The following is a 25,985-nucleotide window of genomic DNA, read 5'->3' on the forward strand; positions in this document are numbered from 1 at the left end:
TGCATTTTTTAAAATGAAAGCAGCTACAGCAAGTCCATTCCTATGAAACAGCAGCAGAACAGCCAACCACATTCATTCTTCAAACATGTGTAGAATTAGTAGTTGGAGGCGTATCTATATTACTCTTATTATCTTTAACTGCATTCAGAGGAGAATTGTGACCAATCTGACACTCAAACACTTGCTTATAGGCCTTTCTAAAATTCTCAGAAAGGAATGCATATATAATAGGATTCACCGAAGAATTACTGTAAGCCAGGCAATGTGCTGTTATTCTGAAGAAAAATGAAGCTTGAGTTAGGGGGAAGTCTCCAAATTCAGCCCAGAGATGAACGACATGATGTGGCAGCCAGGATATTCCAAAAACCACCACAACCACAAGGACAGTTTGAGCAGTCTAAGAGAGAGGGAGAGAAAAAAAAACAATACATAATGTGAAAAGGCTGTCACACAATTAAATTATACAACAACTTTATTGATTAGCCCTTGGGCCATATCAAAGTGCAAAGTTCCAGCAACAAACCGTCACCAAAACTTGATAAAAGCAATCCAAAATGGAATTTGATAAAATACAATTTAAAATGGAATTAAAATAAAATACAATTTAAGATGAAATAGTAATAAAATACAAATTTAAGATATAGATAAAATATGATAACATTATATTTTGGAGTTGCCCTTGCAATCTACCCCAATCAGTCCCACATATGCAGATCTTAACTGGATCATTTTGTTTAAATACTGTGCTACGTTAAATGTTATGTTCAAGTTCTGACCGGACATAAGATAAGTTATTTTGATATGGGGATCCCAATGGGTCATTCGTTTGGTATATAGACCAAGATACCTGTCTCTTACCCTCTTATACAGACAACAGTCAAATAGGATGTGAGCCAGGTCCTCTACCTCTGCCGCTCCGTAAATGCAGAGATGCTCATTGTATGGTATAGCATGAAATCTCCCATATCTGACCATTGTATCAAGCTGTTCGAATCTCGCTCTCGTGAATATCTCCCTAAGATGTTTTGGGAATTGTAACTTCAAATAACTGTCCACTTGAAAAGTACATTTGTATTTACTCAGCCATTTCAAGTTACCCACCTTACTAAGGATAGCTATATCAGTTTGTGCTTCTATATCCTTAATTCTTTGGGCAACTCTTTTTTTTTATTGTTCTCCTGTTACGCAAGAAACAGGAAGGCCACAGCTTCTTACAAAATTTGTTAGTTTGGTGATCCAGGAGATTTGTGATTGTAGTTTTATTTGCTCTAGTAGGCATAATTTGGGGAGTCTATCAGTCTCCATTTCATTAACTTTGCACCAGTAGTTATAAGCTCTAATTTTAGATAATGCCTGAATTGTATGAATTCCCAATTCAGCTCTAACTGCTGCAGCAGATGTTCTTGGATCTACACCCAAAATACATCTCAGATGCTGGGACTGTGTTTGTTCTAAAACTGTGGTTGAATAAAGACCCCAAATTTCTGCTCCATACAAGAGCATTGTCGTAACCTTAGCCGTATAAACCTTGAGTAATGGAGCTAGGGACCCTGGGTAACTATGGTTCTTTAGTTTGAGCAATAAATTCAAACGGGCTTTTGCTCTAAATGTACTCCGTTGATGATGGCAGGCCCAAGATCCAGTCTTGAAAAAAGTTACTCCCAAATATACAAAGGTATTAACCTGCTCAATTGGTTCGCCATCTAATTGCCACTTATGTCTCTGATGGTTTCTTCCAAACACAATTATTTTCGATTTGGATTTGCTAATGATTAGGGAGTTATCCTGGCAATAAGAGCTGAATCTTCTTAATAGCCTACATAATCCTACTTGTGAGTATGATAATAAAATCATATCATCAGCATAAAGCAAGCTGTTACAATAAGTATTTAGGATCATCGGCATGTGTACCATGGTATCTTTCATTAACCCTGGCAAGTCATTGATGTATAAATTAAATAATAATGGGGCCAGGATACACCCTTGCCTTATCCCTTTATTTGTGTGAATCCTGTTAGTCAGGGCCCCATTAACCCCATACCGCAACCTCAGACAGGTACTTGTGTAAAGGGCTTTAATCAAGGCCAGGAGTCTGGGTTCTATTTTAAGAGATGTCAATTTACTCCATAGTACGTCTCTATTTACCATATCAAATGCTGCTGTAAGGTCTATAAAAGCAGCAAACAGGGGTCTCCTCTTATAGGCATATTTGGCAAATAGATGGTTCAAAACAAAGCAGTTATCAATAGTAGATCTGTTTTGTCTAAAACCTGCTTGTTCTTCTGTGAGGATGTTGTTTTCCTCTACCCAGATTTCAATTCTGTTCAAAAGGTACCTAGCATATATTTTTGCTACAATGTCAATCAGGCTGATGGGCCTATAGTTACTAGGATCCTTTTTATTCCCTTTTTTATATATGGGGACAACTATTGCCATCTTCCACCCATCTGGTATATGGCAGGTGTTATTTATGTGTGTAAAAAGACCTGCTAATACAGGGCCCCACCAGTTGGGAAATTTTTTAAATAATTCTGCTGGTAAAAAAATCCTCGCCTGGGGCTTTATTGCTCTTTAAGCTTTTAATGATGGACTGTATCTCCTTTTTTGAGACTGATGGCCAAGGGGGGAGAGTTCTAGGATTTACCAAATCACTGTTTAAAAATAATTTCTTTACCGGTTCGGTGGGGGCAAACAAGCACTGATAATAATTCTCCCAGTCCGCAGCAGAGATTGGTATGTCAAATGCAAATCTCCGTTCCTTCAGGATACCTGCTACAGAGTGCCAAAATAATACTGAATTAAGACTTCTGGCAGCCAACTCAAGTTCTGACCAGATTGAAATGGCAAAACGTTTTTTCTTTAATGTTATAGGTTTTTTTTATATTCCCTTCTTGTGTGCAGCATCTTAGCTTGTATATGGGCAGTAGGATTCCTCTGGGCAAGCCTCATGGCTGCCTTCAATTTCTTTTTCTGTCGCTGGCAATCAGAATCAAACCAGCGAGGTCTACCCACTTGGGCTCTTTTGGTAGTAGGTTTAGCTGTTAGGTGTTTCTTCAGTATGTTACAAAGATTGGAGAATGCATTGAAGGCTGACATCCAGTCAGTAGTAGATGACTGTATTGTTCTAGCCCACTTAGTAGCATTCTCTGTTTTAAGGCATTCTAATATTGCCTTAGTATCAACTTTGGCCCAAATTAACTTTTTATTTTGGGTCACCTCTACCTTTTTGGTGAGCCATCTGTCAGCCATGTTATATGGTCTTAAATCTGAGCAGCCTCGCAATGTCACACTTACAGGCTGATGGTCGCTATTGTCGCTAAGGTGTACTGGGACCTCTGAGAAGAGGTCAGCCTTATCTCTAGACACACAAAAGAGATCCAGTACAGTACTTGAATTGGCTGAGTGGTATGTATAAGGGTATGTATAATTCTTGTCCTTACCTCCCAAAATTTGGAGATTACCCTTAAAAATTAAGGAGACTAGGAGCAGGCCAGCGGCATTACTTTTACAGTCTCTTGAGAGCCACTGAGGATGGTTATCAAAGAACTCCCCTGGGATTCCCTTCTTCTGGGCAAGCTCATACAGAGAGGGACCCAGTCTAGCGTTCAGATCTCCTAATAATACCACTATGGACTGAGGGTACAGTATAGATATATCTTCTAAGATAACTTCCAAGCCCATCCAATATTCCAAATTATAGTGCTGGGATGTGCTTGGAGGAATGTACACATTTACCAATATTAACTCAAACTGGTCATATTCAAATTTGACAGCTAAAAAGTACGGATACTTATCTTCCTTATATAATTTCTCTCCCTGCCATTGCAACTCTTGCTTTATAAGAATGCATAGCCCACCAGAGGGTCTCCATTTGTTCTTTGTTTTTAGGGCTGGGGAGGCCCATCCCTGAAAGCCTGGCAATTGTACTGGTTCATCCACTTCGGTTAGCCAGCTTTCTTGAAAGGCTATTACGTCAAATCTAGAGAGAAAGCTCATTAGTCCACTATCAACCATCCCTTTCCAGCCAGCTATGTTCCAGGTCATCAACTGTATGAGGTTCTCAGAGGCAAGGTGGTCTGACTTAGTTGATTGACTAGATGGTAGAAATGCCAGATGTCAACTTGACATTGGAGCTGGGTCAATATCATCTAAGCTTCCCATATAAAGACAGTTGTTATGAGGTTTGATATTTCTCCTCATGGGTTGCAGAACTTGTTGTTGCTCCTCTATATCTCGGTTGCCAGTGTGCCTCTGCTCTTGCTCCAAGAATGATTTTTTTTCCAATGGGCAGGTACACTGGCTTAAGTCTATAAATGTAGATTTATGTCCATTTTTGGAGGGGCATGGCTGAGGGTTCATCTTGTGGAAAGATGTTGTGAGAACTTCTAAATCAAATGAGGATGTAAGCTGGATTATGTCCTTAGTGTTTGTCAGCTTAGGGGGCACTGTGTGATGAAGCCCTTTGTCTTTCAGTTGTTTCTCAGAGGCTGGGTCAGTCAGTGCAGTTACTCCACTCTCAGCCTATGTGACAACACCTTTTTTTACTGTTGAGGTAAAGGCAGATTGTTGATTAAATATCTTGTCACAAGGTTGCGTGGTTAGTGGAGCCAAATTAAATAGAGGCTTTGCTGTAGATTGAGTTGTTGTCAGTGCCTCTTTTAGGTCATCCAATCTTTGAATGATGTTGACTTGCTCAGGTTCTGGCAATGCACTGAATAGGTCAATCAACATTTCCTCTGGCACATCCTCAGCAGTTCCTGCAGCTGTGGGTAACATAGTTCGTATATTGCTTCTTTGCTTTCTCAGGGTCAGTTCAGTTGCAGCAGCCTCAGGCTTAGTAGTGTGAGGGCTGTTGCAGCCTAGATTTAAAGCGACAGTTCCCTCTTGGTGACACTGTTTCAGGAGTGGGCACACTTTTTCTGAACAAAAGACCCTTATTGGAAATATTGAAAGGAGCTCAGAAAGGGTTTCATTCTGAAGAGCATGGAGGGAATTGTGGGCTGCTTGAACGATAGGAGAATTCTCATACATTGTGTTCTTGCTGGCAGCCACTCTGCATGTAGTAGATCTATCAGAGTGAATTCACAGCAGAGCAGCCAGCTCAGGGACAGCCTAATAGCTTTTCTATTGCTCCAATGCCCTCTATTTACTCTCTTGTCATAAATTTGCAAAGTAACCTGGTTAGTTTGCAGACTGTAGTTATATTGGTCATCTCTTAGACCTTTGCCTGATTGAGTGTTTTCTCTGTAGGTGTTCAAATTTTTGGGAGGAGAACAAGGTCCTTCTCTACTTTCATTTTCTGAGTAAGCCATTCCATGTCTGTCCATGGTTATCCTCCCAAGTCCTACAATATTTGGGTGGCTCCTAACAAACTTTGCAAAAGATTCTTTCAGGCAGTTGACCTTATTTATGACAATTGACAAGAGATCATATATTGAGTTTACAGTTTGAGCTGTAAGCAAGCATTGTCTAGAGAGGAAGTCTGTCATATTTTCCCCCTTCAAATTTGCTACATCTCCATCCTGTGTAAAAAAGGCTGTTGCCGGATTCCAAGGAGGGGAGCCATTCTCCGAGAGGGAGGAGGACAACTCCACACACTGTCTGCTCTCCAGTTCGGTTTGTAAGTCCCATTCCAATGAGTCACATAAATTAACTTTATCTGATAAGGTGCCTGCGAATGAGTTACTTACTGGAGCAGACTGTCTGTTTGCAATATAATCCTCCATTTTCTGCTGCTTCAAAGGCTTGGATATACTTTCTGCTGCAGAGTGCTGTCTCTTCCTTCTTTTCCCCATTCAGGTTTGTTAAAACAGGTTTAAAATAAGTTTAAAACTATGTTTTAAAAGGTTAAAATGGGTTAAAAATGGGTTTAAAAGTTAAAAAGGGGTAGGTTAAAATACAATATTAAAAGAGGTTAAAAAGTTAAAATAAAAATAAAGTAAAATAAAATAAAACGTTTACTTTTGGAGGAGCTCTTTACAGCCTTTGCTGCCTCTCCACCATCTTGGCTCCCCTAAATTATACAAATAATTACTAATGCATCATAAAAGCAATGAAAATAGAAAGGATATATGTAAGCAAATCCTCCAGTCGCTTGAGAGGTTTAATAAGAGCAAGGTATTACTTTATGATAAGAATTTACCCCTTCAAATCCACAGGTAAAAATCCTAAAAACACTTAAGTTGAAGTAAGAGCCATTCAATTCTGAGTTATAGCCTTAGGAGTGCTTTGTAAATTATCCATTGGTGTGCTGAAATTTCTGTATTAACCTTGTCAAAACATTTAAAACTCAAAGACTTCTTCAGATTCGCGGATCTTAACTAACCATGAAGAGATTTCAGACCGAGATATGATAGTCACTGGTCCAGAAAATTTTATGTCAGATGCCTATGTGGATAACCAGTTAACCAATTTTCCATAGGTTATCTGAATTGGCAGTTGATATCATTATAAAAAATATAAATATAAAAATTATAATTTATCTTCATCTAAAAAGCTCTGATTGTCACTATTTTAACTGAGTTGTTTTTTTAAAAAAAATCAATCAACCTGTGTTGTATCATCTGCTGATAATAATGAACCATAATTCTGTCTATTTATTTATTTATTTATTTTATTAAACTTATATACCGCCCTTCTCCCGTAGGACTCAGGGTGGTTCACAAGGTTTTTTTAAAACAGTACAACAAATTACATAGATTAAAAACAATTAAAATAATTAAACTAACCTTGAATCTAAAAACCCCAATAACAATTAAGATACAATTAAAACCCCAGTTAATATTCTCAGTCCAGGCCAGAAAGCTCGAAGATCCAGGTCTTCAGGTCCCGGCGGAATGAGCGGAGGTTAGGGGCAGTCCTAAGCTCTACAGGTAGCTGGTTCCAAAGGGCCAGCGCACCCACAGAGAAGGCCCTCCCCCTGGGTATTGTCCGCCGGCAATCTATAAACCTAGCTGAAACGAAAGATATTTCTTTACATTTAATTTATAGGTATATTTCCTTTGTCCTTTTTAAAAAACTCTGAGGTATATATGCTATAACTTATGACAGTTTAAAATAATAAGAAAGGAGCCCTTTGAAAATAGTAATTGTATATAATAAGCTGAAAATCTCTTGCAACACCGTATTATGTTACAGCAGAAGCCATTATACTGTTATTGATATGGTTTGCAACTAGGGAGATTCTACACTATTGTTATTGTTTGCTTATTGTAATTTTATAAAAAGCAAAACCTTTGAAGAGTGATTCTCCCAAAGACCAAATACATTTTAAAACCATTTATGTTTACACGTCAAAGCTAGGCTGTAAAACCTATTTATATCAAAAACAAAAAAACCACCTAATCTTGTAAGAACTCCAACATTTTAGATATCATCCAAGATTTCAGCCATTTGTATTATTCTAGTTTTAATTTACCACTGGTGTTATCATGGGTTAATTTTCAGCAAGGAGATTTATATTGTACACAATATGTCTGTGAGTAAGTCCTAAGCATGACTTATCTCTGAATAGTACATTAATGTCCTTATCCACTCAGTCTGTTTGTTTTAATTTATATATCCTGCCCATCTCCCAAATGATTCTGAGAAGCTTACAATTAGAAACCTATATATATATATAGGTTTCTATATAGAAATCTAGTAATCTAGAAGACAGAGGTGATGGTAAATGTAGAGGCACCAAGTGATAGCAACATCAGGAAGAAGGCGTATGAGAAGCTGAAGAAGTACCAAGGCCTGAAAAAGGAATTGGAGAGGATGTGGAAAGTAAAGACCAAGGTATTCTCAGTGGTGGTAGGAGCAGTCAGGACTGGGACTCCTAAGCTGAGAGAGAGGCTTCAACAGACCCCAGGAAAAAGCACCAGAGCTCTCTGTCCAAAAGAGTGCAGTGCTCAGAACAGCTAAGATACTGTGCAGAACCTTCCAGCCCCCAGGTTTCTGATACAGAACCCAAGATTGAGGAAGGCACACATCACCCACAAGAGTGATACAACAGCAACAGTCCCTCTATGCCCTAGAGCAGAGGTCTTCAAACTTGGCCACTTTAAGATGTGTGGACTTCAATTCCCAGAATTCCTCAGCCAGCCGCTGAGGAATTCTGGTAATTGAAGTCCACACGTCTTAAAGCAGCCAAGTTATTTGTAAGGCAGAGCTTCTGAAAGCCAGTAACGAATTGCGGAGGACCACCACCACTTCACATCCTCATGGCTAGTGCCAAACCCAAAACCCAGGTGGGCACAAGGCCAAGAGGTCCATCCAAGTTTCATTGATACAAGCCAGGTTGGCCATTTCATCCACTATCAAATTGAGAATAAGGGCAACTTTATCCAACCAGCCCGTATATACCCATGACAATATTCTACTAAGTGTTTTATCTATGGCAGTTTCAGCAGCAATGTCTCCTGCATGGAGAGGAAATTCAGGTATGTCCTATATGGACAGTATTCTAGCAGCCAAAGCCAGATCTGGTTCCATTAGTGGCAGTGGTAGTCTGCTGAGGCCATCAGCATGGCCCATTTCTTTGCCCGGTTTGTGAATCAATTTAAAAGTCTATGCAGATAGAAAAATAGACCATCTCAGCATTCTTGGAGAAAGTATGTGGGGGGGGGGTTGTTTGTCTGTTGTGAAAAGTCCCAACAGAGGTTTGTGGTCTGTATACACCGTGAAGTCCCTGCCATATAAATAGTCATGGAATTTTTTTATTCCAGCAATGATGGCTAGGGCCTCTTTGTCAATCTGAGCATAGTTGCGCTCAGCAGGAGACAATGTCCTTGAGTAAAATGCTATAGGAACTTGTGTTCCATTTTTTTTCTACATGACTTAAAACTGCCCCCACCCCATAGGGTGATGCATCACATGCAAGACATAATGGTTTAGATTCTTTGTAGTGAGTTACAGTGGACTTTTCTGACAATAGTGCTTTTAAGTCCTGGAAACCTTTTTCATGTAAGTTAGTCCATTTGCATGGAGCTTTCTTATCTAGAAGCCTGTGGAGGGGCTCTGCTAGTGCAGCCTTATGAGGTAGAAAAGTGTGATAAAATTTTAGGAGGCCCAAGAATGCTTGTAGCTCTCCTTTGGATTTGGGTCTAGGAGCCATTTTAATGGCCTTCACTTTAGAATCAGCAGGGTGAATGCCATTAGCATCAATTCAGAAACCCAGGAATTCTGTTGAAGGAACCCCAATACTACACTTGCTCTTTTTTAATTTGAGGCCTGCTCAAATTAAAATTGTCTGAGCTGCAGCTGTGGCCTCATCAACCGGCAACTGCTGATAGGCCTGTGCTAAATCAAGTTTAGCAAAAATAGTACCCTCTTGCAAGGAGGCTAAAATGTGGTTGACCACTGGGACCGGGTAAGTGTGTTGCTTGAGGGCTTTATTTAGAGTGCATTTATAGTCAGTGCAAATACGAATATCCCCATTGGCTTTAAGTGGAGTGACTATAGGAGTTTCCCACTCCCCACCATCAACAGGCTGAAACACGCCCTGTTCTACAAGCTTATTGATTTCTGAATCAATTTTATGTTTTAAGGCAAAGGGGACCCTGCCAGGCTTAACCCTGATTGGAACTACGTTGGGATCTAGCTTAAATGAGATAGGCGGGCCTATGTATGTTCCTAGGGCTGAATCAAAAACATCTGCATAGTCCTCACATACTGATGCGAGGTTTACAGTTTGTGTCTGGTTTATACCAGTAATCTGAATACCTAAGGCATCAAAACAATCGAGTCCAATGAAATTCATTCCCTGCCCCCCTACTACAGTGACATCCAGGTGCCCAAAAAACCCCTTAAATTTTACCGTCAAAGTGGCTTCTCCCTTAACTTTAACTTGAGCATTTTGAAAGTCAGTTAGGATTATATGAGGGCCTTAAAAGGTAAAGGTAAAGGTAAAGGTTCCCCCGCACATGCGTGCTAGTTGTTTCCAACTCTAGGGGCCGGTGCTGATCTCCGTTTCAAAGCCGAAGAGCCAGAGCTTGTCCGAGGACATCTCCATGGTCATGTGGCCCACATGACTAGACGCCAAAGACGCACAGAACGCTGTTACCTTCCCACCGTAGTGGTTCCTATTTTTCTACTTGCATTTTTACGTGCTTTCGAACTGCTAGGTTGGCAGAAGCTGGGACGAGTAACAGGCGCTCACTCTGTTATGCAGCACTCAGGATTTGACCCGCCAAACTGCCGACCTTCTGATCGACAAGCTCAGCATCCTAACCCACTGAGCCCAATTGTTACTGCACCTACACACAAAGTTTAAAGTGCCTTAAGATATAATTGAGACTGCAGAGCCAGAGTCCAATTCCATCTTACATGGAACTCCTTGTAGCTCTACCAAGAGCCTGAGTTTAGGTTTGAAGGGGCTTCAAGCCCCAGTGCAGCACACGCTTCTATAGCTTCTGAAAACCCCACACTAACTGGACCCTGGGCTCCAGTACCTCTCCTAGCTGGTTCTTCTGACTGGTGTTTGGGTGGCTGGTCTCTCTGGTGGGCTCTGCAAACCACTGTGATGTGGCCTGTCTTTCTGCAAGCTCTGCACATGGCTGAACGGAATCTGCAATCGGCGCAAAAATGGTTGCTGCCACACCCCTTACATCTAGGTAAGAGATTGTCTCGCTGCTAGCTGTTTCGGTGTCATGCGTTGGATTGCTTTTGGAGTCTGTTAATTTCAGGCTCTTCTTCCTTGGAAGATTCATCAGTGCATTTGGCATCCTCAAGGTGGACCGTTTCTTCAAACTTTGTCGTTTTGGCGGGCTGTACTGTTTGAACTGCACCCACGGCAGCTTCGTCAGCCATCACTTCGTCTTGTGCTTCTGAAAACATTAAGTTTGGTCTGGCAAAGAGTCTCTGCTGAAGCGTTCGGTCCTGAAGGCCGCAGATGAGCTGGTCTCGTAGTCGCTCTTCTAAATTTGAAAATTTGCAAAGGCCCACTATGAATTTGGAAGCTGATTCGCCGGGTTGCTGCACTCTCTGGTCGAACTTGAACCACCAAGCCATTTCAGACATCTTGGGTTGGAAATGTCCGGTTAGCTTCTTTTTGAAGTCTGCATAGGAGACCGCTTCAATCGGTGTCGGCGCGAAAAGGTTCTCGGCCAAATCAAAGGTTGCTGGGCTGCACACACAGAGTAGAGTTGTGGCCTTCAGCGCTTCTTCCATGATCTGATTTGCCCTGAGGTAGTTCTCTACCTGGGACAAATAGGATGTCCATTCTTCCAGGTGCTTCACGTCGAATTCTCTAAGTCTCCTGACCTTCAGCATTCTGTCTTTGCTGGTTCCTGCATTTCCTTCCAAATCTTGCTTCCAGGTTCAGGGAATGAGTCCTCTGAGCATGAGGTCGCTAGCGTAGCTTGCTAGCCGACCTTGAGAGGGGGGGGGGAAATGCCTTTTCCCTCCGGCGTGCACTGCCTTCCCCTCATAGACTTCAACTCTTTTTTCAGTGAAGCAGGATCCCACCTTCATCGCCAGTGTTAAGTAGCAGGTTCTTTGGCGCAGGAATGAAGATGAGGTAACTGAGTACAGGGAAACTCATAGTTTATTTCGTGCAGAAACTGTACTGAGCAAATGGCTGCAACTAGCCGCAATATATAGTCTAGCCCCTAGGCGGCAGCCAATAGGTTTGAAGCAACCATTGCCGCCTAGGGATAGCCAATTGTAGCGCTGGAAATTTGTAGTCTGGGTTGCTGGAGAGCCGTTAGCTGCTCCAGCAACCCACGTGGTGTTACTAATGAGCCCAGTACATAACAGTTCCTTTATTACATCATGTTGTTTTTAGACTGCTGTATAGGGCTCATAAGCAAGGACATATTTTCTGCTTTTAAGCAAGACAGAAAATAAATATAATTCTTGGTAATGTTATTTGATTGCATGCTTGATGATTGGCACTGATCTGCTAAATAAAGTCACAGGTGTATCTGCTGAGGAGAGAGGTCTGAAAAATCATTTATCTTTTATATTTCTGGTTTATCTTGGAAAATGTCAACATCTACTGAAAATTTTTAAAATTAAAAAAGACATTATTTGTTTACAAGAGATTCATATAATAAGAATGGTGTGAAATATTTCATTTATAAATACTTAAATGAAGAATCCTTGAATGAAAAAGAGAAAATGAATTGTATTTTTATATTAACCTTCAACTAAAACTAAACTACAACTTGCATTGACTAATAAACACAGCAGATTTGTTGGGGTAGATGTTAATTCACATAGGGTTAAACCTAAACTGTTGGGACTCTATTCCCCAAATGAGATGAAAGCTATCTCTTAAAAACAAGGTATGGAGAGATTATTACTTTTCTTATGAAAGTTGGTGTTGATTACATACAGGTAGTCCTAGACTTAATGACCAAAATTGAGCCCAAAAGCTCTGTTGCTAAGCAAGATGTTTGTTAAGTGAAATTTGTCCCATTTTATGACCTTTCTTGCAACAGTTGTTAAATGAATCACTGCAGTTATTATGTTAGTACCACAGTTGTTATAGTGAATCTGGCTTGACTTTGCTTATCGGAAGGTCACAAAAGGTGATCACATGACCCCAGAACACTGCAACAGTCATAAATATGAACTAATAGCCAAGCATCTGAATTTTGTTCACATGACCGTCAGGATGCTGTGAAAAATGGTCATAAGTCACTTTTTTCAATACCATTGTAACTTCAAACAGTCACTAAATGAAATGTTGTAATTCAGGGACTACCTGTATTGAAATGGAGTGATCTCCCCACAACTGGACAGGACTTCTGAGAAAAATATTAAAATTACAAGGTAAATTAACAATTTGTTTTTCATTTGATGGACTATTTAGGGTTGGTTAATATATGAAGGCAGAAAAAAATGGCATTTCAAGACAGTATATTTATTTTTCAAGAATTTTCCTCAGAAAGCAATAAAGCTTAATATCTGTTACTTGTTATCTCACACTTCTGCTCTAATTTTGATTGCTATCATTTTTCCACCTTCTTTTCTTTTTTTGTCATAGTATGACAAAGGGAACTCAAACATGCAAATTACTTTGTAACTAATTGGTTTAATAAATATGGCGCTCTACTATAGATTGTTTTATAAGAAAAGTTGTTTACCTTCTTCTTGGATGCTTCTGACTTCTTTGAAATGTTCCTCAGCTTCTTATGCAGATGATTGAGGACCTGAAAAGTATAAATACCTTTCATATAATTAGTTTATTTGCACTATTTGGCATTTTCTTTCAAATAAATACTAACCAATTTTCTCAGCAGAAATATCTAATACATCCCATAACTGTAATCTCTAACTTGCTAACTATATTAATTCTCCTCAAACATAGAAAAATAATATTTGAAGCACGGTTTGCTAAAATCTATTGGGGGGAAAATGGACCTCTTGTTCCAAACCATTTTTGTATAAATTATAATTAATCAAATCAGTAAATAAATCATGTTTTCATTTGGTCCATACCACAACATTCACACTATATAATGGCAACACCTTAACATGTGATTGCTATTCACCTGTTGCCACATTCACATTCATTAAGAGCATATATGCACAACATACTTGTCCTGTGTGCCTATCAAATCTGATCCTAAGCCAGTTTAAGAAAATCCAGTTCAAATTGGCATCAGTTTATAAGTGTTCATCTCATACTTCAGGCTATCATTTCATCCCATTGCTGCTATGTCCACCTACTTGTATTTTCCAATTATCATTACTAACCCCTTTTATTTCTATGGGTAGATCCTCCTGAAGATCAGTATTTTTATGTCTGCAGACACACATACAAACTTATACACACACATTTATAAACCATGACAAAGTTTTTGTTATTTTTAATAAAATCTTCCTTACCTCTACATCTCTTCAAAGGGCTGTTTTGCTTCTATTGTACTTGTAGAATAGAATAGTCAGTAAAACTCTATTTTTATATAACACCAGCAAATTTTGTTAATTCAAAATCCATCAGGAAAATTATTATTATTATTTATTATTATTATTATTATTATTATTATTATTATTATTATTATTATTATTATTATTTCTTCCTTTGCTTTATCTAATAAGTGCAATTCCACTGTTTCACTGATTTTCTAATTACCTGAGATAAAACAGTTTCACTCAGCTTCCAGACAAGCCTATAGGGTCCTTGGGTTTTTGAGAAGCTGAGATTGAAGACTTTCTTTCAGATAACTAGAAATTGTTGCTGTGGTGGAACTGTATTTATTAGGGAAAAAAGGAAGAGAGAACAAGCTCAGAAATTATTATGAGTATAATGGTTAGCACAGTCAGATGTTTAGATCCATGCTGGCTAGGGAATTCTGGGAGTTGAAGTCCACACGTCTTAGTTGCAAAGTTTGGAGATCCCTGGTTTAGATATTTTTATCCAGCTATCGATCCATTCCCAATGACCGTCGATAGGCAAATGTTGTTCAATGATTTTGAAGGCATCGTCATGGGATGTAAGTAAAACTACCTTTTGCAATTGACTGATGGGTGATCACCTGCAGAGTAGCCTTTGAACTACTGTACTGTGGCTAGATTGAAGCAAACTGAAAACACTCTAACCTAGCTAGAGGCACTTGAGAAACATAGAGGGGAAAATGTATTTCTAAAACAGATTAGAGAAATAGATGTGTGTTTGCTTTCAATATCAACATCATCTGTTTTTAACTTCCAGCTAGTTTTTGTGACAGGCAAGAGGGAAAGTTTTAAAGTGAGTATCCATATTAATTCTACACCTCAATACTGGAAAGTGAGTATGGCTTGGTAACATTCTTATGTTACAGTCTCACTCAAGATTTAAGAATTAATTCTATTGGGTTCAGTATTTAATCCTAGTTTTATGTAGGATTGCAGCACTAGCATTACAAATTTCTCACACATTACAATTGTGGCATGGAGTTGATAGCATAGCTGTCGTATTGCTTACAGAATAACAGAGGGTTTTTTTGTTTATATTTTTTTATTTATATTGTTTATTTTCCCCAAAAATATACTACATGGATTTAATGGGTTCTGATTTTTCCTGAGGTTCCCACTTGTAATTTTCTCTAAAAAGTAATTTATCTATTATTTCTATGCAGAGTGAGAGTCTATTATGTTAAATAAGGGATGTGGTGGCTCAGTGGGTTAGGACGCTGAGCTTGTTGATCAGAAGGTTGGCAGTTTGGCGGGTTGAATCCCGAGTGTTGCATAACAGAGTAAGCGCCTGTTACTCGTCCCAGCTTCTGCCAATCTAACTGTTCGAAAGCACGTAAAAATGCAAGTAGAAAAATAGGGACTACTACAGTGGGAAGGTAACAGCGTTCCGTGAGCCTTTGGCATCTAGTCAGGCCGGCCACATGACCACAGAGAGGTCCTAGGACAAGCGCTGGCTCTTTGGCTTTGAAACAGAGATGAGCACCGGCCCCTAGAGTTGGAAACGACTAGCACGCACATGTGAGGGAAACTTTACCTATTTATTATGTTAAATAATAATATAACAGAATGCCCAAATGAGCAAATTATTATGTATTATGCATAAAAAGAATAAAGTTTTAACTTTCCTTCACAAAGAAGCTGCACTATCTACAGGTTTTGTACTTGGTGAAAAAATAAACTATGCAGGTAATTTTTGCCTCTACTCAGAATGCTTTTAAAGGCTTTAATATTAGAAAATGTAAGAAAGAAGAAATTTGAAAATGTGATAAGCATTAGGATTAATGTACTTTTCACAAGTCAGTATAATGTAAAAATAGATACAGAAAAGTCTGGTTTCATCGTAAGTATAAGATTATGTACATGCTATTCATAATTATAGATGGCATATATAAAATATAATTGGCAACCATTAAAATCAGAAAATTATTAACTTTAATTAAATTTATTTAAATTATTTCATTGTATATGGAGATGCAGTGCTCATACTTTTATTTCAGGATAATGAATAGTACAAATGTTTTATAGCAACTTTACTATGGTTAGTAGGAAAAACTAGATAGTTCTGACTCATTTGCCATGTTAATAATTTTAAAACTGAAAAAGATTTGTGTTTATACAAACAGTTTAAGGCTATCTCATAAACATTTTAGTTCAGTGTAAAAGTGAAACATTATATGTCCGTTCAGATCCCTTACCTTTCTTATAAAATAAAATCGGAGAGATGTATTTCCTTCTTTCCCAAGTATTTTTTTTTAATCTTCAGCCCCAAGCCTACATCTCACATCTATAAGCTTACCATATCAGAAACATGTCTCAGTTGGCTATAGTTACTTAGAAATAAGGAAAAAGTAATTTATTGAGGTCATTGGCGGTGAGGGAAAGGTACATAAAGCTATGTAAAAATAGTCTACATTATTTTTATTCACTTGAAATAGAAACAAATCCTTGTATTAGAAATAAATACAGTTATATGTTATGATCATCTGTTGCATGTTATAGATTATTATAGATATGTACAAGAGCATAGAAGTGTAATTTGAAGAATATGTGCACTGAATCCTATAGAATTTAATTCAAGTAGACTGATGTAAGACTATGCTGTTAGAGAATGCAAAAAAATGGATTTTTTTTCAATTGGCAAAAGAATGGATAATACAGAAAATTAAGAAATCATACACAGGTATAATTCTCAAATATTTAGTAGGATCACTACATTAATTTTCCATATTTTCCATACTTCACCTTCACCATAACCATTATTTTTTTATTTATAAATTTCCATGTTGAAGAGAAAAATCCCTCTTATAGATCTTTTTTCTATAAATGTATGATAGATGCCTATAAATGTATATTACTCATTTAGACTTTTATCCTTTCCTGGGAGCAGAGTTAACATATTCTTTTGTTGACTTTGGTTTTTTTAAAAAAAATAATAATACAATATCCAGAGATAACTTAGATATGTCTCATTGTAGGACATTGCAAACCAATATAACAAAATATTTCAATATTTGCTTCCTTCCCACTCTTTGAATTTAGAAAAACCTGTTGATCATTTTCATATACAGGAGTGGATCAAAACAGATTTCATTAAAAGACAGTTTTCTATTAGAAGGAACTTATCTTTAATAGAGAAATTTATTCCTCTTACAAAAGTGCTGCTTGAGATTCAACGCAATGCTCTTTAGTATAATAAAACTTTATTACTGGAATGTTAAGGATGAAAAAAATATAGAGTAGGCAAAAGGAGTGTTGGCATTTTTGTCAAGAAGCAAAAATATTTTTCTTGGTAATAAGATAAAAAAGTGCTCCAGGCCATTAATAATATTTTACAATTATTTTAAATTACTGGTCTTTAAATCTGTAAAGTCAGCAAGTTTTTTTAAAAAAATAAAAGGATCATTATTCAAAATTATTCTTGTGATTTATATATTGTGCAATTTCTTACCGCTTCATTATTTCCATAGTCTATATTATACTGGGCATATTAGCTTCTGTTCATGGATTGAGTATAGTGAGATCTCAGCCACTCTAACAATTTCCAGCACAAAATGTGGTACAATATCATAACATTTCCAAGGAAAACAGTCTAAATTTTCCTACATGTAGCCAAATTATACCTTTTGTTCATATACAAAGTTCTTTGGATCCAGTTCTCTGCTCATTTTGATTATTGAGCTAATCCTCCTCTATCATTTCAGCATTCAGACAAAGAACCGCTTTTAAAAACTATTTTTGTCTGGAACTTAAATTGTTTGTTGAGGTTATGAATCAATGAATGAGTAGGGAATAATTGTATAATGCTGTTTTCAGAATCAAGAATAAATAGAAATATATATAAAACCTTTTTATCTCTGTAAAAATGTAAGATAATAAATTGTATATAAATTGCCTAATTGGTATTTATTTATTTATTTATTTATTTATTTATTTATTTAGTTAGTTAGTTAGTTATGGGATTTATATCCCGCCCTATCTCCCAAAGGACTCAGGGCGGCTAACAACAAAACATATAATAAGTACAGAAATTAAGATAAAAATAAAATTAAAATCATCTGTGCAATAAATTAAAATTGAAAATAAAAATAAAATAAATTTAAATACTATAGTAAATTTATCATATCAGAATAATTACGGAGATTCTCAGTCATCCAGGTTATAGTTGTCCCAAAGATACTTTTTTCGCGAGGGAGGTGGACTTTCTTGTTTTTCTTTTAAGACATTTGCTTCTCATCCAAGAAGCTTCTTCAGCTCTGACTGTATGGTGGGGAATGGAAGGATTGTCTGCAAGGAGTATAAATCCTTCCATTCTCCACCATACAGTCAGAGCTGAAGAAGCTTCTTGGATGAGAAGTGTTGTGTAGTGAGTTCTTCGCGCAGGAAAGGAGACGAGGCAAGCGAGTTCAACAAAGGTCATGGTTTATTGCTTGCAGGATCTGAACTGAGAATTGGGCTGCAGCTTGCAGCAATTTATAGCCTGGCCCCTAGGTGGCAGCCAATAGGTTTGAAGCAACCCATTGCCACCTAAGGGCAGCCAATAGCAGCTCTGGAGACGGGGAGTCTGAGCTGCTGGAGAGCCGTTAGCTGCTCTAGCTAACCACAACTGAGCCCAATACATAACAAGAAGCAAAATGTCTTCAAAGGAAAACAAAGTCCACTTGCTTCATGAAAAAAGCATGTTTGGGACATATCTGAATAGTATTGTGTAAACTGTCTAAAAATAAAGCATTCTTACAAGTGATGTCAAATTATATATTATAGATTGTTTTAGAGAATGGAGAGAATTGATGATTGAAACAAATTCAACTATTCTCCAGTTGAGAGAAATTCACGTCAGTGTAAAAAGGCTTTCAACATTTATGACTGATTCCTAAATTACCAGTTTTACCATCCACCTTTATTTATTAGTTAGCACTAGAAACAGACCTCTTTGCAAAGTTACTAAAATGCTATTTCACTGGGATGCCCTACAACACTAGGATATCTACTAGAAAGAAAGGTTTACATAAAAATGTCCTGTTAATGCCAACTAAATATGGAGAAAGGGTGGTTAAACAATCTCAAAAGAAAATGGTGTAAATAAAATGGAAAAAGAACAGTACTACTACTTTCTCCATGTTTCCAGTGATGTTATTAGTTAAGGCCAAGAGCAGGGGTGGGATTCAGCCAGTTCACACCACTTCAGCAGAACCAGTAGCTAATTTTTTGTTGCCCAGGTCCAGAATGGACTTCCAGAAGCAGCATCCACACAGAGAACCAGTTGATCACATATTTGAATCCCACCACTAGCCAAGGGGTTATAAACTTCTCTTTGAAAAGAGATAGTATCACTTGCTTTGAAAGAAGCATTAATGTGCTTTTCTTGAAGACACTGAGCCTGGAACCAGAAACAGAGAGCTAGTGCTGGCTTAGATACTAGGAGACTATAAGTTCTAGTCCCCTCTTACATCCCAAAAGCAGGCTGGGACTTTAGACCAGTGACTATCTCTCCACTCAACCCACTCACAGGGTTGCTGTTGTCATGAGGAAAAATCGGACAACAAAGAAGGATTATATATATTCACTGCCTTGACTTACCTATAAAGTAATAAAGGCAGGATAAACATCTAGTAAATAAAATAAACTACAGGCTAGTTGCTAAAACTATTTTAGGCCAAAACAGTGGAGTGGAGTGTGCTCACCAACTCAAGTCATCTCTTGAACTCTTGAAGGAAAGCCACTACATAAATCTAGCAAATAAATACAATTGGCTACTTGTTCATTTAGAATTTGTATAGGCCTGTTGGAAAATGTTGTGCATGATTAAACAGAGTATTTTCTGATGAACTATAATTAAGTAACAATGCATGGACTGACCCAATATATTGCATTATATTTATTAGTGTGATTGAAAAGAATTTAAAATTATGAGGTGCTCTCAGCTATATCACATCTCATTTGAGACAGTGGATTCTATGTAAGCCAAGATATAGATAATTCCACTAAAATATAACTAAATATTAGTAGAAAGTGATGTTTTACTTCCTTCAAGGTTAAATAACCTGCACAGGGCCTAATGGAAAGGTGGCAGTAACATGTAAGCCTACCAACAATTTCTTTCAGTCACACTATCACTTCGAAAAGAAGGGAATATATATACACACATACATACATACACACCTCAATGTTTAACTGTGGAGTACTTGGTGAGGAGTTTTGTTATTTGCTTGCAGACATTTCATTTCCCAGATAGGTAACATCATCAATGCTAGGGATTGTGGGGCTTGCTCTACATTTATACACAGTAGCTTGGCCTGCCAGTGTTGGCAGAGGTAATTAGAGATTAGAGTATTGTTTTCCGATAATTTGCCTGGTATTAATCCTTGCTTATTTGAGTGTTGGATGCTAGAGTGTTCTAGTCTTTTTGTTACCTTCTTAGCTTTTTTATCTTTTGAATAGTATATTCAAAAATAGTTGTATTACTATTGCTATCCTTCTCATCTTTCCTATTATCTACTCCTATTCCTATGATATCACTTGTTGGTTGTATCTTATGAATTATGATTGCATCTTATGATTTATCACTTTGTTGCTTGTATTTATACTGAGAGCTTATGCACTGGAGACAAATTCCTTATGTGTCCAATAACACTTGGCCAAATTCTATTCTGTTCTGTATAAATATTGTTTATCTCTATCTCATGCAGGTAAACCGCTTTTACTACAATTATAACTAATTTCTGTGGATTAATTTCAATGCCTCTGTAAGGTATATATGAAAAGACCCAAGATAAGCATATATTATAATCCCAGTTTAAAAGTAGTGATTACATCAGGTATGGGAAGGCAGTGAACAACCCATTCCTCTCATAATGTAATTTCTTTGGGTCAACTTAGTTCTGCAGAAATTGGATTTAAAACTTGTCAAATGGACAAATTAGCTTGGTTTAGCTCTGGGCTACATATTCAGTTTAAGCACATGTTTATTTTACTCGGTTTAGACACAAATGTTACTTTACCTCCATGATAGAGAGATATTCTGGAGGAATTATGTTTACTTCTTTAGCCATTCTTTCTGGGGAAACTGAAGAAATTAATATTAGCTATTCATTTTATAACAAGCTTATTGAGGGAAGTAGAAAATCAATGCACAATATGAAATTAGTTTCCTATGACTTCAAAATGAGTTTAATACTATTTCTATCATATATCCTGGACACCTCAGAGGTTATTTAATAGGGTTGGTGGTAATCACTTTGCTGTTAGAAATGTTATTCAGAAATTGGAATAGTAACCTATGTGATTTGGTCATTTCCTGCTATTGTTGCATTGAGGGCTGAGGTTAGTTGGATTATTGGTTTTTGATTCTGGATCGACTGTTTTGCATTAAGACTGCATATCTTCTTGGCTATAACCATAGTATATGCAATTTATCAACATAATCTACAATTGCAAATTTTCAGGCCAAGGATTGGATAAAACAAATTATGATAGAAATCTGAAAATATAGCTTTGTACCTTTGGCAGCATAGGTGTCGATATGTATTGATGTTAAGATCTGAATTGCTTTTTTTTTCTTTTTTAAGGGAGAAATGAATGACTTTCAAACAATGTGATTGGTGACTGAAGTTCTGTTTATAACAATTTCCAGGTCATCTGCTCCTTTTTTTCCCCTCATTAGCTAAGCTAATTGATTTTGCGGCTTGCTAATCATTTAATGTTTTTCTATGCATTTCCACTCTCATTAGTTTTCATGATAAATCTACTATTCACACTAATAAAATTTAAATATAGTTATGTCCCGTACCTTGATCCTACCTGTTCATCTTTTGATACCTTACTGGCCACTCAAGTGCAATAATGAAGATATAAGTTTCAACAGAAGAGGCTGACATTCAGTTCTCTCTTCTAATGACACTGTGTGTGATGGACTTGGAGAAAACACTTAGATATGGCAACCAAACAAAATCATAAGTCATCATCTTTAGAAGTAATTAAGGGTAAGTGGAAAAATTCTGCTACTACATTTCCATTCCTCACCAGCATCTATTTTATGCATAAAGTTAGAAGTTAAAAGATAAAAAATATCCCACAATTATCTATAAAAATATACATAAATATACGAAGTAATTTCTTATGAGATGTTTCATGGGTTGAGTGGAATAGAACCAATAATTACTAAGTATATAGTTCCTTTTGCTTCTGGGGAATAGCAAAAATTAAAAAAAATAATCTTTTATGCACATTTATATCTGGTTCTTTTCCTAGATTTTTAAAAATGCTGTTATTTTAATGACCTTTTCAAAAATTAGTAACAATTCCAGATGTTAAGATGGAGAAAACAGAAGTCAGAATGGATGTTATTTCCCCACAAACAAACACCCCTTCAATTACTTCACAAATAGTAACATCAAATCATGGATACTGAAGCCAAACTTTTGTGGCCAAACAACATGTTCATAATTGTAGAACTGCATAATTGGAACTTCAAGGATATCTTGTGCTAGCAAGTAAAAGGAGAAGAGGCAAAACAAGCAGTGTTGCTGGAGCATTGCATTCAACAATATTGCAAGTATTATTAGCGTTATCTGAAAATAGACAGCTGTTATGCTGATCTTTCACAAGACTTCTCATTTGCTGAGAAGAAAGCTAGGAATTGGTTTTAATAGAAGATCTTAAGGGAAATATCTAACATTCAAATCATTTTCTCCTATCATTGATATCCTTAGCATTTATACATATAGTAAAGTTGGAAATTGTAGCCAAATACTGTCAAGAGGCTGTACTGGTTACAAATTGAGTTAGCAAGTATGGGTTTGTGCTTTGCTAATCAGATAATCCTTCTTTAATTCTAGCATGTAAAGGTATCCAATACTAAAAAATATATGTAGCTCCTGGTTGGAACCATTGAGTTCTTAGTGTTATCAAAGCTTGGTTATTTCCCAGCCAAGCTTAGAGAATATCAAGAACTCAATACGTAGAGGTATGTGCGTGGAATTTCCACTCAGATGTTACATACTGGGTACCAACAGTTTCACCTCACTGGCCATTACTTAAATAGAGATATGTCTCCAGAAGCAGAATATAGAACAGGATTTTGTTCCATTCAAGCATTCCCCATAACATGTGGCTTGAAGAGAATCCAGGCAAGATCCCAGCACGATACCATTAGGCAGACTTTCTACTATCCACTCACAAGGCAGTCAGCTACATAAGGAAAGCTTTGAGACTTCTATGCTAACAAAATAGACTTACTGCTATATAAGACTGTAGATAGATCAGCAGAAGAGTCCTATTGCTTCATTCTCCATTAAAAAGATGTGCATGGGCATATTCCCTTCCATCCTCTCCCCGCCCCCCAGAAAAAAGATTGTTCTGATATTTCTGGTGTTTAAAATGGAATATTTCTCCTATTTTATTTTTTTAAAAAAAACTTTCCAGCTTTCAAGATTTCCTTTTTAATGCAGATGGTAAATCAGAACAGGTGTGTGGTGTTCAACTTTTCTGTTTCATTGGAAAACTTGGAATTACAGATATCCCAAGTGAAACTTCTTACAATTATTCTGAAATTAGCTGATTTTTCATTATGCAGTTGAAAGAAACTTTGTTCAAAGATAAATTATCTTTTCTGTATCATTCCAATTTTAGTGCATATGCTGACAAAGAGAGTGCTTCGAAGATAAATTATCAATATTACTGATGATTTCAGGTAAGTGTTAGTTTATTTGCATGCCAGCAACAAGTACTAACTTCTAGAGAAAGAACTGTTTGAATTGTTCCATATTCAATGGAACCAGATTCAAGGTTCAGAGAAAGTGAATCATCAGTCAGAATACAGTGATTAGGTCCCTTAAGTTATCAGGATTTCTATTAATTCTCTCTCTTTCAGCCAGATATACAAGTATGTTCATCAGTGGATTGTCTCCTATCCTGAACACTAAAATCAATTAGCAGATTTTTAAATGATAGTCATGATGCAGCATTAGGATAAGATAGACCAGCTGTCTTTCTTGGTGTCACAATTCATACTTTACCAACATAACAGAAAAATTCCCTTGATAGTAATACTGGTAGTTAATTCAAACCTCAGTCAATATTTCATTCATTTAGCAACGGCAATTCTGGGATATATTTCAAGAAACCTCTACTTTTTGTCCGCTCCTAGTACGTGATTCAGAAAAACAGAGGTTCACGACCAACTTAAAGGGAGGCGATCAAACAAGCAAACAACTGTGATTAACCTAACACAGGCAGAGAGAGCAATGCAAAACTTGCTCTGGGCTATGCTTCTTCCTTTGAAGGGCAGCTACCCAACTTGAAATCTGCTGCTCCAAAATATCCTCAAAAATACTTCATCTATAACTTCCTTTAGCATCTATACATCTGAACTATTTATGTGCTCAACAGAATGTCCGCAAATGGAACTTTAACCCTTGTCATGTTTGTTTAATATATAGTTATATTTGTATCCTGCATAAGATTACGTGCTGGAACTGAAGAGCACTAAACAGTGCTGTTCAATGTCTGAACAGCACCTTGAACAATCCTCTCTCAAACTATTCACACAAGTGTTTGTTATTTGCTTTTAGCATTATATGTACCTCACAGGAAAGAAATAGCAAGAAGCACCATTAGAGGTAAGATACAAGTTGCATATTTCCATATTATCACTGGATATAGACACTGGATAAACCACTATCTATTTTTGCTGCACCGAGTTCCCATGATCCTGAGAGAGGCTATCTCATGCACTTGTTGGGTAGAATATCTGTCCTTATCAGCCTCACTTACCTTGGCATAGCAAAAGGAGATGAGCAGCAGAGGTAGCAAATAGCCAAAGATGAAGGTACACAAGACATACACTTTCTTGTGCTGGAGATTGGGCCACACTTCCCAACAAAAAGTCTGGTTGAGGAATTTTTCATGGACAATGTGCTGATGGTGAGCCACAGGGGAAGCCATGGCAATAGAGAGAAGCCAGATGATCCCTACCCCCAACAGTGCATTACGGGACACCCGCACGGATGAGGAGCGCCGGGAATGCACGATGGCCACATAGCGGTCCACAGACATAGCTGACAGGGTAAATATGCTGACCAGCATAGAGACCGTGAAGAAGTAGTGGATGAACTTGCAGATGAAGGTGCCCAAAGACCAGTTGGGCAGCATGTACACGGTAGACTGGAAAGGAATGCAGAAGAGTAAGTAAGCCAAGTCAGCGATGCTCAAGTTGAGCACAAAAATGTTGGTGGTGCTGCGGGGTTTGCCCGGCTTGCTCCTGGCCAGCACCGTGATGACCAAAGAATTGCCCATCACCCCCAAGGTGAAAATGAGGCCGAAGGCAATCAAGGTGACAAAATTCTCGACGCCAATTTCAGAGAGGAAGCCGGCTTTCTCTTTCTCTGAGGACTGAGGGAGGGAGGACCTGGAAGCATTGAAGTCCAGCCAGGGGGGCGAGCCCCAGGTGTGATTCCTGTCGCTGGAAGCGGCAGGGGCTTCTGCTGCCATGCTCTGCGCCGTCTGGGAAAGGAAACTCGGAAGGCGACGGGTCCCGCGTGGCTCCCACGGGAAATCCTCTCGGAAAGATGCCCCGGCGAACCTCTCCGCTCTCCCTCGCTAAACTCAGCGGGGAGAATCCAGAGGCTGAGCCCTCTTTCCTCTCCTCCCCACCGCGCCTACTAGCAGCTCAGAGGAGGGACGGGGAGACACGAGCCGGCGCTGCTTCTTGCTTGTCAAAGAAGCTCCACGCGCGCCCAAAGCTGTTGCTTTCCCCACGACCGCGCTGTCCTTCGTTTCGGTCCGTCCCTGCCCTGCTGCTCCTTAGCAGCGGGGAACTTCCCACAGTCGAGCCTGAGCTGAGCGTGGAAAGACTTCTGTTGTTTTTTTTTTCCTGGGACCCACTGCCAACACTTGAACGCCACCCGGGTCAGACTCCCGAGGTTCACAAAGCCCGACCGCTTTGGCTGCCTCCCTTTCCCCGCCTTCCTGGCCCCAGCAGCTGAACGCGGCGCTTAGCCGAGCACTGAGGGAGCGACCGTCCAGCAGCAGCCGGCGTGTGTTGGCTGGCGCCCTCGCTGCTTTTTCTCCTCATTTCTCCCAATATCATGCTCCTCCCTCAG

At 38.2% G+C, this 25,985-nt stretch overlaps 1 protein-coding gene across 1 annotated transcript; it reads right to left on the reverse strand.

Annotated features, from left to right (window-relative positions):
* On the reverse strand, positions 1–25,489 carry GALR1 (galanin receptor 1). Its single transcript, XM_083359969.1, has 3 exons — positions 24,658–25,489; positions 13,074–13,139; positions 1–397 (listed from the first exon to the last, which is right to left on the reverse strand). Exons 1-3 carry the CDS (start codon positions 25,372–25,374, stop codon positions 80–82), a joined length of 1,101 nt encoding a protein of 366 aa, XP_083216095.1. The 5' UTR covers positions 25,375–25,489; the 3' UTR covers positions 1–79.
* Positions 25,490–25,985: the final 496 nt, after the last annotated feature.

The sequence above is a fragment of the Vipera ursinii genome (genome assembly GCF_947247035.1).
Source record: "Vipera ursinii genome assembly, chromosome: 3".
NCBI classification, from domain to species: domain Eukaryota; kingdom Metazoa; phylum Chordata; class Lepidosauria; order Squamata; family Viperidae; genus Vipera; species Vipera ursinii.

Excerpts from the sequence above, each read along its gene's own strand:
- GALR1 (XM_083359969.1), bottom strand. The coding sequence starts at position 25,374 with ATGGCAGCAGAAGCCCCTGCCGCTTCCAGCGACAGGAATCACACCTGG. Across the intron at positions 13,140-24,657 it reads TCTCCTTTTGCTATGCCAAG|GTCCTCAATCATCTGCATAA; the intron begins GTAAGTGAGGCT and ends TATACTTTTCAG. Across the intron at positions 398-13,073 it reads CAGAAGCATCCAAGAAGAAG|ACTGCTCAAACTGTCCTTGT; the intron begins GTAAACAACTTT and ends CCTCTCTCTTAG.